The sequence below is a fragment of the Pelodiscus sinensis genome, chromosome 14, assembly GCF_052426305.1.
Source record: "Pelodiscus sinensis isolate ZL-2025 chromosome 14, ASM5242630v1, whole genome shotgun sequence".
In the NCBI taxonomy this organism is placed as follows: Eukaryota; Metazoa; Chordata; order Testudines; family Trionychidae; genus Pelodiscus; species Pelodiscus sinensis.
Window position 1 is genome coordinate 7,987,642 of NC_143065.1, and position 16,980 is coordinate 8,004,621.

Below are 16,980 nucleotides of genomic sequence, written 5' to 3' on the forward strand. Positions count from 1 at the left end.
TGAACGATATATAACTGACTAAGTTAGGAAGGGGCTAACTGGGGAAAAACAACAGAACATATGTCTAATTTTTAACTATACGATTTCTCCTCAGGAGAGGAGCGTGTTCCAAATCCGTCTGCGGCCGTGGACGGTTAGGAGGAACTGGCGGGTCGGACCGCGCGACGCAGAAAAGGCGCGAACGCCACGGGACACTCTGCGCATGCGCGGTCCTCCGGAGGGGGCTACTGCTACTAAGAAATTTCCAGTTTGCGGCGCCGGGACGAGCCCGACACCTGTAGTGGAGCACCCACGGGGACATCACTCGAAGAAGAAATGTGTGTGCCCGCCACATATACCAGAGCCAGAAGTTTTCCCCTACCCAGTACCTGTAGTGGGCACGGTTCCAGCAGCCCTGGACTGGTGTGCATATGCCACACACTATAGGATACTCCCTGTCCTCTGCCTCAGTAAGTTTCTTCTTGCCAGAGCTCCAAAAAGGGAGGAAAGCGGGAAGTTGAATGGACATGAGTAAAACATCTCAAAGAACACCAGTTACAGAACAGGTAACTGTCTTTTCTTCTTCAAGTGCTTGCTTGTATTCATTCAACATAGGTGACTGCAAGCAGAGTTTGCAGAGGTGGGTAAGAGTTAAGGATATGCAGACTGCAGTACAGCTCTGTTGAATGCAGTACCTTCCCTAGCTTGCTGTGTGATGGCATAGTGTGATGTGAAAGTATGGACTGACAACTATGTTGCTGCTTGGCCAATATCCTGGATCGGGAAATGAGCAAGAAAGGCTTGTGAAGAAGCTTGAATTCTAGCAGGGGGCCTGGATCAACGCTGGCTGCCGGGCCCTTGCCAACTCACAGCACATACGGATACAAAAGGTGATCCATTTGGAGAGCCTCTGGGAGGATATTGGGGCTCCCACTTTGCATAGGCCACGCAGAGCTGTGTGGGCTTGTAGAAGGGCTTTGTTCTTTCTAAGAAGAATGCCAGCGGTCTCTGGACGTCCAGCATGTAGAGACATCTCTTCTCGCCATCTGCACGAGGCTTAGGGTAAAAGACTGACAGAAAAATGTCCTGATCCAAGTGGAAGCCGGAGACCACTTTGGGAAGGAAAGCCGGATGAGGTCGAAGTTGGACCTTGTCCTTGAAGAACCATGTGTACGAGGCTCTGAGGTCATAGCACAGAGCTCAGACACTCTTCTAGCCAATGTAATCGCCACCAGGAAAGCTACTTTAAAAGAGAGCAATGAAAGGAGGCACATGACAAGAGGCTCAAACAATGGACCCCTGAGCCTTGCCAAGACCAGGTTCAGGTTCCACTGTGGGAGAGGATCCTGGGTTTGAGGGAAGTGTCTTTCTAGGTCCTTCAGGAACCAGGATGTAATGTCATGCGAAAAGACAGAGCGACCTCAAATGGGCGGATGAAATGTGGACATGATGGTCAGATGTACCCTGACTGTGGCTAGGACTAGCCATTGCTGCTTCAAGTGGAGCAGGTAGTTAAGAATCTCCTGAAGAGAAGATTCAGATGGGACAGCATGCCACTGCTGTGCCCATGCTGAGAAACATGTCCACTTCGCTATGTAAGCAGAATGTATCGAGGGCTTCCTACTCTTGAGGAGGACTCTCTGAACATCACCCGAACCTCCTGATTTTTTGCAAGACTCTGCCAACGAGGGGAGATGGAGGTACGGTGTAGAGGAGGCCCTCTGACCACTGAAACAGGAAGGCATCTGGAAGGGAACTCCACCTGAGACCAAACTGGGAGCAAAATCTGCTGCATCTTGCATTCTCTTTTGTCACGAAGAGGTCCACTGGGGAGAGCCCCACTCACAGAAGAGAGAGGTAACCACCTTGGGGTGAAGAGCCCGCTTATGGCGAGAGGGGAATTTTCTGCTGAGACAGTGCACAACTGTGTACCACATTCCAGGAAGGCAATCTGCCTCCAACACTGCACTATGGGGAGCAAAGAATTCCGAGAGGCACATTGCTTCCTTGCTGAGCTCTGAGGATCAGGCAAGGCCTGTTGATATAGTATATGGTGGCCATATTGTCAATGAGGACATGTACCACCTGCCTGAGAAGTGAGGAAGAAATACCACGCACAATTTCTGATCGCCCTGAGCTCCCTGTTGTTTATGTGAAGCATTGCCTCTTCTATGGACCACTGTCCTTCGGTCCAAAGGGTACCCTTGTGAGCCCCACTTCATGATTGGAAGCATCAGGAATTTGCTTCTTCAAGTGCAGTTGCTGGTGGAAGGGAATCCTGGACATGACACGTTCTTTCATGGTCCACCACTCTAGAGTCTGCAAGATGTGATTCAGAACTGTCACCACCCTTTCCAGTGAATGTCTGGCTGGAGCATATACAGACACTAGTCACAGCTGGAGGGGTCTCATCCTGAGCCTGGCCAGGGGTATGACATATGCAGGCTGCCATGTGCCTCAGAATCTGCAGACATACCCTCACCCTGGTTGTGGGCGTGTGAGCAAGTTGATGCAGGAGGGTCGCTTCAAACCTTTCTTGAGAAAACAATGCCCTGGCCTGAGTGGAGTCCAAGATAGCACCAATGAACTCTATACTTTGAGTCAGCACTAAGACTTTTTTAATCTATTAGGAGGCCAAGGCAGTGGCACATGTCCAGAAGGAGATCCACATTGCACTGGGCCTTGATCCTCGAGGAACCCTTGATGAGCCAGTTGTCCAGGTAAGGGTATACCTGCATACCCTGGTGCCTCACGTATGGTACTACCACTAACATGCACTTGATGAAAACCCTGGGTGCCATTGCCATCTGTGACCCTCGAAGATTGCAATGTGAAAGTACACATCCTTGAGGTCGAGAGCAGCATATCCTCGGATCCAACTCGGGGATGAGGGAGGCTAGGGAGACCATGTGGAACTTGAGATGGACCAAATACTGCAAGTCAGGTATGGGCCACAGGCCCCCTTTGACCTTGGAAATCAAGAAATAGCAGGAGTAGAAGCCCCTGTTTTCTAAACCAGGTGGTATGCACTCTCCCATTCCTATCTGGAGCAACTGAGTTAACTCCTGTGTGAGGAGGTGCTTGTGAGAAGGGTCCCTAAAGGAGGGACAGGGAAGGATGGTGAAAAGATGGCGCAGGGCAGGGCGCTTCATGACCTGCTCCTCTCAGACTGAGATAAGCAGGACTTGGAAGTGCTTGGTGACCGAGGATCATACTGCGGCTTCCCTCTATGCTGAGTTCCAGATAGTGCTGGGGGTGGAAGTACCACCATGGTTCAGATATCCTGGCCTGGAAGGACTCCGAAATGGAGGGGAGACAGACCTCTAGCACCAAGGATAGTGACCAAGTGGGGGAGCTCAGAGCTGCCTGGCCTTCTCCTGCGACCTGTCAGCTGACTGGTCACCTTTTTCCCCCTTGTCTTTACAAGGGCCAAGGGACTTATCCCTGCCCAACTCATTTGGGCGCTTCGTCATGGCTGGTGGTGACGAACGCTGCCAAGAAGTCAATGCCAGAAGGGCGCTGTGCACTGACACACCGGTGCTCAGTGCCAAGTCTGACTGCTGGTCTTGTGGACCTAGCATGGATTCCATCAGTAACGTCCAGAGCCGAATTCCCTTTTAAAAATAATTCTGGGACAGAAGGACCCGCAGATGCGACACTTCTCCAATAAGTGTCTTTCCACCAAAAAACAAAAAGAAGTCAGCATGCAGACCATGGACTGGCATAGGTTTGCAGCACAAGGCGCCAGCTTTGAAGGCAGGGAAGCGGGCATGCCCCATTCCCCCATGCAAAGTCTCTAAGGGTATGTCTACACTACCCCGCTAGTTCGAACTAGCGGGGTAATGTAGGCATATCGCAATTGCAAATGAAGCCTGGGATTTGAATTTCCCGGGCTTCATTTGCATAAGCGGGGCGCCGCCATTTTTAAATCCCCGCTCGTTCAAACCCCGTGCTGCGCGGCTACACGCGGCATGAACTAGGTAGTTCGAACTAGGCTTCCTAGTTCGAACTACCGTTACTCCTCATGGATTCATTTAATATTTGTTTAATATTTATTTAATATTCATTTAATATGTTGATTCATTTAATATTTTTATTTAATTTGATTCTACATTATCTTTCACATACAGTGCCACTCCGCCACCCACCCGGCCTGCTCTATCCTTTCTATATATTTTATATCCCGGTATGATTGTGTCCCACAGATTTTCCTCATTCCACTAGGTTTCAGTGATGCCTATTATATCAATCTCCTCCTTTAATACGAGGTACTCTAGTTCACCCATCTTATTAGTCAGACTCCTAGTATTTGTGTAGAAGCACTTTAAAAAATTGCCACTACTTATTGTCTGCCCTTCCCTGATGCATTGGATTCCTTTATATGCAGTTGTTTGTCTGCTCTGGCCCATGATTTGTCCTCTCCCTTCCTCTCTTTCTGACTACAGCTTAGAGAATCTCTATCAATGGATTCTCCTCTAAGAGAAGTCCGTTAGTTCGAACTAACTTTGTAGTGTAGACATACCCCTGGAGTACTGCGTCTAGTTCTGGGTCCACCGCTATAGGATGTACTGGAAAGGGTCCAGCAGAGAGCAACCAAAATGATTAGGGGACTGGAGCACATGACCTACAAGGAGAAGTTAAAGGATTTGGGCTTGTTTAGTCTGCAGAAGAGAAAAGTGAGGGGGGGATTTGATAGCAGCCTTCAACTTCCTGAAGGGAGGTTCCAAAGAGGATGGAGAAAAGCTGTTCTCAGTAGTGATAGATGGCAGAAAAAGGAGCAATGGTCTTAAGTTACAGTAGGGTAGGTCTACGTTGGATATTAGGAAAAACTATCTCCCTAGGAAGGTGGTGAAGCACTGGGATGGGTTCCCTAGGGAGGTGGTGGAATCTCCATCCCTAGAGGTTTTTAAGTCCAACTTTGACAAAGCCCTGGCTGGGATGGTTTAGTTGGGGTTGGTTCTGCTTTGGGCAGGGATTTGGATTTGATGACCTTCTGAGGTCTCTTCTAGCTCTAGGATTCTATGATTCTAAGGAGTTGTGACCTGGGGCAGGAGATTGGGATGCAGAAAGGGGGACAAAAGGTTGAGAAGAGGGAGGGGTTGGAGTCCCAGGTTCAAGGTCTGGTTGGAAGGCGCTTACCTAGGCAGCTCCTAGTCAGCAGCTCAGCAAGTCCCCCAGGTAGGCACAGTGCCTACTGCATGCTGCTGAGACTGGCCGGCTGCGGGGATCATGTCCTGCGTTGAGCACCATAAGCTCTGAAGGGGAGCAGCCCATAAAGCTTCTCCTTCTGACTCATAGCAGTATTCAGAGAAGGTCATTGGCCCCACACAACTGGACACTCTGGGCAGTGTAAGGGATGGGGCAGGCAGGGAGCCCACTTGAGGCTCCCACTGGGCTGCGGGCTGGATCCAGTGGCTTGGCTAGCTGTATTTTGCATGGCTCTGATCTAAGACCTGCCATTCAGGGCTGAAACCCTCAGACTTTGGCTTCAGTCCCAGGCCCCACCAAGTTCTTACTAGAGATGTAAAATCCAGTTTAATCAGTTAACCAGTTAAACATTAAGTTTAGCCAGTGAAGTGACTAAGCAGGATTCTGTGGGCCCGGGCCACTCCACTCTGGCTGGAACAGCCCTCAGCCTGCAGGGCTGCCGCCTCTGTGGGGCTGCTGCTCCTGGTTCCGCAGGACTGCCAGCTCTGTGGGGCTCACAGCTCCTGGCCTGCCCTGGAGGCTGCTCCTGGGCACCAGTTAACCAGTTACCATAAGGATCACCTGGGCACCAGTTAACCAATTATCATAAAGATCACTTTTTTTCTCATGACCCAATGGAAGAAAGTTGTTGCTGCCTACGACCCAACATAATTTGACTACTAAGAGTGTCGGCTCTGGGGTGGGGCTGAGAATGAAAGCTTTGGGATGTATGAGGGAGCTCTGGCTTTGTGGTGGGATTAGGGCGAGGGCAAGAGGGGCTTACTTTGAGCAGCTCCCAATCAGCAGTTACACGTTTACACACAGAGGGACAGGCAGCAGCCGGTGCTTGCAGGGCTCTGACTTTTAAGCTGGCTCCCCACAAGCACTAGCTTCCACCTTTTCCCCCTCACCTCCTACTTATGCCTCTGATATAGAGGCATCAGTGCAGAGAGCAGATGGCTCTGCGGGAGTTGGTATGCAGAACTACTTGAAAGCTAACTTCCCATGTGTCCTGGCTCCTGCTCTCCGCAGTGAGGAGCCGGTGCTTATTCTTTTCAGTCTACACATTGAAGCTGAGAGCCTTAAACAGTGACTTTCATCCTGTGGTCCATGGACACCTGGGGATCTACAGACTGTCTAAGATTTCCGAAGTGGTTTGCACCTTCAATTTAAATTTTTAGGGGTCCTCGAATGAAAAAAGGTTGAAAAACACTGCTCTAAAGGAGTCTACATGTGGCACTTTAAAGTGGGTAACCATTATTTTTGTCGTTTCCCTCCCCCTCCACACTCTACCGACTTACTCCATGCAGCACTGATGTATTTTGTTCAGAGTCCTTCACTTGACTTTCACTGTTAGCCAGCTGATTAGGACCTTGATGCAGCTCTCGGCTTTGTTCATCTGTTGTCTGAACTGTTACGTAGTCTGCAAGTTTCTGCACACAATTATAGCAGTGTTCCAGTGCATGCTCTTTTGAATTTCCACCAAACTGAACACGAAACATGCGGCATTCATTCTATTTAAAGCCAAAGAGAAAATATAATTTGAATGTGCATCCCATCACAGAATTTTCTTTTTAATTTATTTTGTTCTGGCTACAATACAAAGTTGAGATACTTACTGGATCATTGCACCAACTATAAACATAAGCTTGGTTAAATTTTTCCTTGCTGTATAAGAACATATGAACCACCATACAGAGTCTGAACCAAAGATAGCCCACTATCCAGTCTTCCAACAGCGGCCAAAGCCAGGTGCTCCAGAGGGAATGAACAGAACAGGCCATCGAGTGATCCATCCTGTTGCCCATTCCCAGCTTCTGTTAAACAGCAGCTAGGGATGCCATCCCAGCCCATTCTGGATATTAACTTTCAATGGACCAATCTTCCATTAATTTATCCAGTCCTTTTTAAAATTGTTGTAGTGTTGACCTTAACAAAACCTTCTGGCAAGGCATTCCACAGGTTAACTGTGGGGTTTTTTTTTGGGGGGGGGAATACTTCTTGGTGTTTGTTTTAAACCAATAATCTGGTTTTTAATCTGCATTTATGACAGGGGAGCTACATCAGAAACATTCTGACCCGTAATTAAAGTTGTTTCCCAGTACAAATATGGAACCAGGAAATGTGAGCAACTGGCTTTTACTTTTGAAAATACCACTATATATTGTGACAAGAATCAGAGAGAATGTGCCAGAATCTATCAGGGCAATTAAGCACCTGGTGCAAATTAAGAGGGCTTCCAGAGTCAAGTAAGCCAAGGCTAGTTGAAACATCTGGGGCCAATTAAAGAACCAGTTGAGACTGATTACGAAGAGCTTCTCTGCAGTTATTTACCACATGGAGAGCTGGGAGGACAGAGGGCACTCTGCAGAGGATCTAGGACAGTGGTCTCCAACCTTTTAACATCCAAGATCACTTTTTAAATGACAGAACAAGCCAAGATCTACCGCTCCGCCCCTTCCTCTCTATTTTCCTCCTCTCCATCACTTGCTATCCCCAACCCTTATACTGCTGCTTTTTTCCCAATTCTTCTGTAGGAAGAGGTTTTTTCAATATTTGGCCTGTCTAGACTGGACCAAATGTCAGAAAAAACCCTTCTTTTGGAAGCCCCCTTATTCCTCGTGGAAAGAGGAATATAGGGGTTACCGAAAGAGCACGTTTGCCCTTCCACTAAAAAAAGCAGAAGAACAAACGCATCCCTGGATGCAGAAGAGTTTTTCTGGGATAGCTCCGGAATCCTGAAAAACTCCTGCATTCTAGCCTTACCCTAGCTGGGTTGAGATAGGATGTGTAGGCTCTGGGGTGGGAATGAGGGATTTGGGTGTGGGAAAGGGTGAGAGATGCAAGCTCAGGGAGGAAATATGGATGCAGCAGGAGGTGGAGAAGGGGACACTAGTCAGGGAGGAGGCTTCAGGCTGGGCAGTGTTGGGGTCACATGCAGGGTTAGCGGACTAAGCAAGCTACATGCTTGTGGATACAAGGGTGCAGGAATTTGGGTTAGGGTATGTGAGAGGCTCAGGGCAGGGGGTTCCAGTTTATGATAGGTTCAGCTCGAGGGTCTGGGGGAAGGGGGAGTGCAGGCATGTTATGATGCTGTGGACAGATGGGGGCTTGACCCCAATTGGAGGTTTGTTGGCCAGGCTTAATTTTTAAATAAAATACTATGTCAAACACAAAAAGTTTCTGCATTGTCTTTATTTATGAGAAGGGCAGAGAACCCGTTTTAAGTCAGGGGTCATTGACCCACAGAAAAGTCAGTTGGGGCCACACAAGTGAGATGCAAAATAAAAACTCCTCCAAAACCCCCAAAAGCCTCACTAATGTGGCCCCAACTGTGCTGGTGGGAATAGAGGACATGGTATTGGGTAAGGGTGCCAGGGGGTACTGGGACAGGGAATAGGGTGCTGGGTAGGGTGCCAATGGGTGCTGGGGCAAGGGACAGGGGGCTGGGGAAAGGGACAAAGGACCACTGGGTTCCGGGGAAAGGGCCTGGGGCAGAGGACAGGGTATCAGTGGAGGCAAGGGACAGGGTGCTGGGGTGGGGACAGGATGTCTGCGGGGGCAGGAGACAGGGTGCCAGTGGAAGCAGAGTGCCGGTGGGAACAGGGGGCAGGGTGTTAGCTGGGGCAGGAAATCCTTGGCACGTGCCTTCCCCCCCCCCTCCCCAGAGAAGAGAAGCTCCGGCAAGAGCCTCCTTCTGGGACTCCTGCCCCCTCCCCTGCAAAGGAGGAAAGCCTCAGCACGCATTTCCCCCCAGGACTCCTCCCCCCTCCCCCGCAGAGGAGGGGAGCCCTGGTGCACGTCTCCCTTCCCCTCTCCCACCCACCCCCAGGAAGTGGCGCGCAGCTGCCAGACTTCCCTTCACCCTGTAGGAAGCCGGCACTACCTCCATTTTCGGAGGTAGGGTAGTGGGGCTTCTTGAGGGTGGGGGGAATTGGAGGGGCCCCAAACACCTCGCACTCGACTGGTCGATCCCTCCTGATTGACCAGTCCATCGTGATTGATGGGTTGATGACCACGGATCTAGGACGAGTAACCACAAGCGGATACTAGGAAGAAGAGCCTAAGGAAGATGCTAGGAAAGGTATGAGGAAGTAGCCCAGGGGTTTTATAGCTGTCTCACAGCTGGTGTTGGAGACATTTATAGGCAGCTGCTTTTACAGGGTTCTGGGCTGGAATCTGGAGTAGAGGGTGAGCCTGGGCTCCACCTACCACCCACTTCTACATTTCCACTTGGGGAAAAGACTAGCTGGGGAAAGAAAGGGGTTTACCCAGCCCTATATCTTTTTTTTGGGGGGGGGGGGGGGGGAGATCCACCAAGACTGTAGAATTTGGTTTCCCTCTGGCCAGTGATGACAGTAGCTTAACAAAAACAGCAAGCTGATGCCCTAGGTATGGTACCTAAATTGAGGACTGTTGTGAGTCTCTGAGGCAAGCAATCTGTATGAAAGCACAGGACCTATCATGTTTGAATAGGAGATTTGTCACAATATCTATATACAAAGTTCAGAAAAGGGTAACAAAAATGAATAGGGGTATGGAATGGCTGCTGTACGAGGAGAGATAAATAAGACTGGGACTTTTCAGCTTAGAAAAGAGGCATCGAGGGGAAATACGATAGGTGTCTATAAATCATGACTGGTGTGGAGAAAGTGAATAAAGAAGAGTTATTTACTCCTTCCCTTAACACAAGAATTAGGGGTCACCAAATGAAATGAATAGGTAGCAAGTTTAAAACAAACAAAAGGAAGTATTTATTTACACAATGCATAGTCAGCCTATGGAACTCTTTGCCAGAGATGTTGTGAAGTCCAAGAATATAACAGGGTTAAAAAAATGAGCTAGATAAATTCATGAAGAACAAGTCTATCAATGGCTATTAGCCAGTATGGGCAGGGATGGTGTCCCAAGCCTCTGTTTGTCAGAAGCTGAGAATGGGCGACGGGCTGGGTCATTTAAAAATTCTCTCTCCCATTCATTGACTCTTGTGGACCTGGCATTGGCCACTGTCAGAAGAGAGAATACTGGGTTAGATGGACCTTCAGTCTGACCCAGTATGGCCGTTCTTACGTATATCAAAAGAAAAATATGCAGTCTTCTGCAAGTTAATGCTGAAGTATTAAGGCATATTTCACTTCAACTTCTTGCTTTAAAATTTTTTTAAGGGTGGTGGTTCACTACATTTTTAATGCAGCAATGGTGAAAATAAAGGCCATAAATGTTTTCTTGTTTTAGTCAATAACTATAACATGTTCCTGGCTGTCAATATGATTTCCTGACAAGAAGCATTGCTCTGTCTGCAGCTATAACACCGAAGATTAATCAGCACTCTTGTCCATCTAAGCCTGGTCAAGGTTGGGTAATTACTTGAATCAGGGATTGCCAATTTTACTATATCTCTTTGTGGATCTGTTTGTTCAAGAACCCCTCATAAACAGCAAGAGATAGGGCTGCCAAATTTGGTATGCAGCTTCCTCTTATATCTTAAAGCAGGATCAGTGTTTCATTGTGCAAGAATAATGGTTTGTTTCTCATAAAATGGAAAGGGAGCGGTCTGGCAGGAGGGGCAGTTGTATGCAAAATGACCACAGGGGGACAGTAAGGGGGGACATAGATGGGGACAGAGACAGCAATAACTCCATTGGGCCAGAAAAGGGCAGGGGTGGAGACAGGGACAGCTATCTGCTACTAAGGTTACGTCTAGACTACATGCCTCTGTCACCAGAGGCAAGTAGATTAGGCTACCCGACATAGTAAAATGAAGCGGTGATTTAAATAATCGCCACTTCATTTAAATTTACATGGCTGCCGCGCTGAGCCGACAAACAGCTGATCAGCTGTTTGTCAGCTCAGCGCAATAGTCTGGACGCGCGGGTGTCGACACCAAAGGTAAACCTCAACCCAGGAGACTTACGATACCAAACATGAACACACATACTTTAGATGAACAATGCTTTTGATCCGTGGTATTTCTGAATAGACTTCTGCATGACTGAGCCAATATCCTACTTATCCTATCTTTTCTTTAATGACGAGATCAGTGGACTGTTCAGTGACCTGCATAAATTAAGAGGACTTCTCACATAACTTCCAAGCCCTTATGTCTAGTAAAGGCAAAACAACTCATCACAAAGTAATGTGCCAAATTGCACTACTAAGACACAACTATTATATGATGAGATTTAAAGGTACTGCAAGTAAATAACCCTGTCCCAATGCTTTTTAAATGGAAAAATGTTAAAGTGATGGTACAGAGTATTAACTTTCTCTTTATCCATTTTACCATGAAAAGCTTGTGGGATTTTTCTTCTTGTTTATTGAGCTAATATGGCAATTTGGTCAACTTCTCACAGTTTAGAAGTGACTCATGGAGATTTAAGGCATATTTTCAATAGAACTTACCCTTGTGACAGGATCAGAGCAGAAGGTTATAAAAAAGTAGTCCTATTGGAGTTTGGGAGGTATATTAGCCTCAAAATGAGGAGATCTCTGTTGACATGGTAACAGGGAGGGGTTGGTCTAGAACCAGTAGAGGCAAAGAGGGACAGTTGAACTATGGGGCTAATTGACCAGGCTTGATTAGGACACCTGCGGTTAATTAGGGAAACCAGTTAAGAAAGGGTATAAAAGGAACTTGATTGCAGTTGGTGGTGGGCATGTGTAGCAGAAGAGGATGGAGGAATGCACTGCTGGAGGTAAAAAGGGAAACAGTCAGCACGTGGACACTAGGGGCACGTCTAAACTATATTCCTCTTCCGAAAGAGGAATGTAAAGGAGCCCGACTGAAAATGCAAATGAAGCATGGATTTACAAATCTTGTTCTTCGTTTGCATAATCGCATGAGAGCACTTTTTCGAAAAAGAAAACACAGTCTAGGTGCTGTTCTTTCGAAAGAAACAAAACAAAACAAAACCTTTTTTGAAAGAACCCATACTCCTGAAAAAATGAGTACGGGTTTCTTCGAAAAAGTTTTTTTTTTTTTAAATAAAAGAACCCCGTCTAGACTGCGGTTTCTTTTTCAAAAACTCTTTTCGAAAAAGCTCTCATGTAATTATGCAAATGAAGCATGAGATTTGTAAATCTGCGCTTCATTTGCATTTTCGATCAGGCTCATTTACATTCCTCTTTCCGAAGAGGAATATAGTTTAGACATAGCCTAGGATAACGAGCCGAAGAAAAGGAAGGTGCTGGGGAAGGTGTGGGGGAAGTAGCCCAGGGGTCTTGGTGCTCTCTTATAGCAGGTGCTATTATAGGACCCTGGGCTGGAACCCGATGTAGAGGGTGGGCCCGGGTTCCCCATAACACCCACTTCCCCATTGCTACTCAGGAGAAAGGATAGTGGAGTTTATTCTCCCCTTTTACAATCCGCTTGCCAATGATGACAGCAAACTAATGCCCTAGACATGGTGCCAGAATTGAGGGCTGCTGTGAGCTTCTGAGGCAAACAAATCCGACAAAACTCAGGACCCACCGCGTTTACATAAGAGCTTCATGCTATATGAGAGAAAAATCAAAAATTACATCTTAATTTGGACTCCTTTTGGGAGATTTTCACAAGAAACATCTTTAAATATTTTAGTGCCCCCAAAAGACCCTAAATCCAGTCAAGCTCTGATGAGCTATTTTTAGTGTTCCCTTGCTAGGTATATATGGATCTGATTTATACAAAAGCTATCACATCTGTGCTTATCACTCAAACTACTGTTTTTCACTAATTTATGTTTGTTGTAGACATATTTTCTTCATGTAGGAGGAAAGTAGCAACATTCTAGCTAATGGGCATATATAAATGGTTGCAAGCATAAACTTCAGGTCCAATGCATAGCTCAGTGTGCTATTCAAGTGCAGAGTGTACGCTATGGGGATTTTTAAATAATCATACCTTGTTTATAGTACTTAATCACAAATAGTTTTTCAATAACAATGAAATATATTAAGGAAAATGGTTTCCTAAAACTATATTAAGAAGCACACACTACAATTTTTACATAAGAATTTTTCAATTTTATATGTGAAGATAACAGACTATATTAATTCTGGGGACAGTTGACAACCATAAGAATTACATGCCTTGAATAAATAAGCTGTAGCATGAACGACAATTACAAGTTTGCTCATAATTGCTCTCAGTATTTTAAAGTTTTCTTCATTAGCATTCATATAAATATTTATATAACTTGAGTACACTTTCTATTTATGAAGAATCAGTCCTATCATTGAATAAAGAAACTTGGAATCTGAAGTAGGGGAGACTGTGAGAGGGCCAGAGGCCTCCCATTTTTTGCTGGCTGTAAGGATGAGCGATGGGAGTAGGTGTCAGCGTGGGAGTGAAGCCTCAAAGGGGAAGGGGCAGTGCAAGGCCTTGGGTGAAGGGGCCATGTGGGGGAGGCTCCCCCAGCCACCATGATGAAGGAAGCTTCTGCTGCCCCTGGTCTAAAATGTTTATTAGTCCTGGATATAATTAAATTAACAATCACATTAAACGTTTTATTCTGAAGTGTTTACAGATACCACAGTTACAAATTTTTAAGTGGAAGAAGTGGTGAAAATAATAGACCACAATGACGACAGTCAAAAGAGCTAAAATAACTTGTAGTAATAATAAAATAAAATAAAATAAAATTAAAATAAAGGGAAGCCAGGATTAAGGACACTGATGTCCCTTTGCTTGGGTTTATTTTTTTTTTTACATATTTTTCTAATGAGGTTTTTTTTAAACAAGCAGTATTTGCTATTATTTTTTATTTGAGAAAAACACCATTATTAATTTAATTTCTAAAATGTACTATGTGTTTCTAAACCAAGAAAAAGACAATCAGATTTGAATGCTTATTATAAATTTGAGGATTTTTTCTTCTCCTGATAATTTTTAAAAAGGATATTTTACCAAAGTTGTCAACATATCCAACTTCTAGATCTCTGAGTAAAAGTCACTGAAGTGTAGCACACAATTAATGGATTTTTGTTCCAGCAATATCTCCATCCTTTCTCAAGGGGTAAAAATAAAAGCAAACATACATAACATGACTAAACCTTAAACTAACAATTTCAATACAGAACTGGAAATGGAAAATGAAAAAAAAATTGGAAATCAGCTTCTGCCCACGAAAGCTTTGAAATACAGCTGTTTCAACTGTCTGGGTTACTGAAAAATAGCTAATAATCTTGACAGCATTTCCTCCATTAGATCTTTTGATCTGAATATACTTTAATTTGCAAGGTTTTGTTTTAAATTTGATCTGGTCTGATTAAAGATATTAGACCTGGAACAAAAACTTTAAGGATGAAATAATGGCCATATTGAAGTCAGTAGGCATTTTAATACTGACTACAATGATGCCAGAATTTCATGCTAAAAGTTGAAAAAATGCGAACAATGTAGGCAATAAGGGTTACTTCTAGACTACAGGCTTTTGTCAACAGAAGCTTTGTTGACAGATACTGTCGACAAAGCTTCTGTTGACAAAGCATCTAGACTGCATAATATCGCTTTGTCGACAAAGAGCATCCAGACTGCTGGACGCTTTGTCGACAGAAGAAGGCACCCGGAAGTGCTTCTGGAAGGTCACAGGGGCAGCTTTAAAGCCCAGGCACCGCTGCATGCTCTCTGCAGAGACGCATGCTCTCTGCAGAGACGCATGCTCTCTGCAGAGACGCGTGCTTGAAGGGATCCTCCTGGACAGCCACTGCTCTGCTCCTGCTTCTAGCTTGCCTACCTCCTAGAGGGAAAGCAAAGCTGCTGCAGTTTTTGCTCTGGTTTTTGCTGAGCAGGAAGAGCAAGAAAAGGGAGTTACTCACCTTATGCAGTAACGAGTGTTCTTCAAGATGTGTGTCCCCGTGGGTGCTCCACTCTAGGTGACTACAAAGCAGTGTTCAATATATGGCTGGAGGGAGCCAGAGTCAGTGTTTAGCAGTGGTGGAGTGCACCGCTCTAGCAACTGCTGAGTCAACCTTAAGTTGTGGCAGGATAGCATAGTGTTTGGCAAATGTATGGTCTGAAGACCATGTATGGTAAATGCCTGGTAAATGTCTCTTAAGGGGACACTGTTAAGGAAGGCTGCAGAGACAGCCGTACCTCAAGTGGAATACGCTCGTGGTGGGCGCTGTAGTGGTTTATTGCCCGAAGTGTGACACTTGATTATGCATGTCGATATCCACTTTGAGATTCGCTGTGATGACATGGGTGTTCCTTTGGATTGTTCAGAAATGGAGATAAAAAGTCTTTCCTATTTATGAAATGGTTTTGTTCTTTCCAGGAAGAAGGCTAGAGCCCTGCGAATATCCAGAGTATGCAACTGGCGTCCTTCTGTGAAGCGTGCGGTCTTGGAAAAAAGGTAGGCAGGACGATCGGTTCATTGACATGAAATTCTGTACAGACCTTTGGCAAAAATGTCAGGTGGGGTCTAAGTATGACCCTGTCCTTCGTGAAAACTGTGTAAGGGGTTCTGCCATTAATGCCCCAAGCTCACTCATCCTCCTGACCGAGGTGATAGCTAACAGAAAACAGACTTTCATAAAAAGAAAGGAGAGTGGTGCGGTAGCCAGTTGTTCGAAAGGAGGTCTGGTGAGGTGGTCCAACTCAAGATTTAGGTCCCATAAGGGAGGTGGGGTTTTGTATGGTGGGTACACATTGTGGAGTCCCTTAAGGAATCTCTTCATGATAGCAAAATGCAGGACAATGTAGCACTTTAAAGACTAACAAGATGGTTTATTAGATGATGAGTGTTCGTGGGCCAGACCCAGTCTGGCCCACGAAAGCTCATCATCTAATAAACCATCTTGTTAGTCTTTAAAGTGCTACATTGTCCTGCATTTTGCTTCAGCTACCCCAGACTAACACGGCTACATCTCTACCACTCTTCATGATAGGATGGTTGAATATGGAGAAGCCATCCACAGAGGAGTGGAATGCTGCAATTGCAGAAAGGTGGACTCTTAAAGAAGAGATTGACAGTCCTGAGGCTTTAAGGTCTAGAATGTAGTCCAGGATGGTATTGAGCGGGGAGGCATGGGGTTCTACTTCGGCCCGTTGGCACGAGTGGGAGAATCGTGTCCATTTCTGCAGGTAAGTTTTGTTAGTGGATTGTCTCCTACTATGGAGGAGGATCTCCTTTACTTGCTGAGAACAGCGATTCTCTTGTCTCCAAGAACCAGAGAGAAGCCATGCTTGAAGATGTAAAGTGTGGAGCTGTGAGTGCAGTATTCTGCCGTTTTCCTGAGATAGCAGATCTGCTCTGTGTGGTAGCAGGTGGGGTGGCTGAACCGCTAGTCTGTGGAGGTATGGGTACCAAGTTTGGTGGGACCATGATGGAGCAATCAGGATGACTAGGTGTGGCGGCACGTCGTGGTCCCCCGCCCCCTGCACCCCCGTAGTGGCATGAACAGACTCCATCAGCCAGTAGAATAGAGGGAGTTTATTGCTTCTCCAGGATACAGCACAGCACAGCACAGATGTAATCTGGTTACAGGAACTGGGGCTAGGAGGCCTCAGTGCCCCCCCCTTGAGATGGGGGGTGGCTGGGCCCTACAAACCCAGCCCCTTCCCTAGCTCCTTCTCCCCTGCTTCCCAGATCCAAACTAAAGACCGTCCCTTCCAGCCCTGCCCCCCAGCCAGGGGTGGCATTCCACTTTCCTTTGTTCCTCTCTCTGGGGGGCAACTGGTAGAACAGGTTACCTCCCTGTCCCATCAGCTACTCGGCTGGGCCGTGGTACAGACAGCAGCCAGTGGGGGACACCCACAGCCCAAACCTAGCAACTAGCAAGGTACCCACACTATATCACAGTTCTCCCCACTCCGAGAGCAAACTGAGCAGG

General features: G+C 46.4%; 1 protein-coding gene across 1 annotated transcript in view; it reads right to left on the minus strand.

Annotated features, from left to right (window-relative positions):
• The window catches only part of REC114 (REC114 meiotic recombination protein), a 100,552-nt gene that overhangs the window by 13,717 nt on the left and 69,855 nt on the right, over positions 1-16,980 (minus strand). The window contains exon 4 of the mRNA XM_075897569.2: positions 6,468-6,680. Coding sequence (XP_075753684.1) covers positions 6,468-6,680 — 213 coding nt within the window. The remainder of the gene's footprint in view (positions 1-6,467; positions 6,681-16,980) is intronic.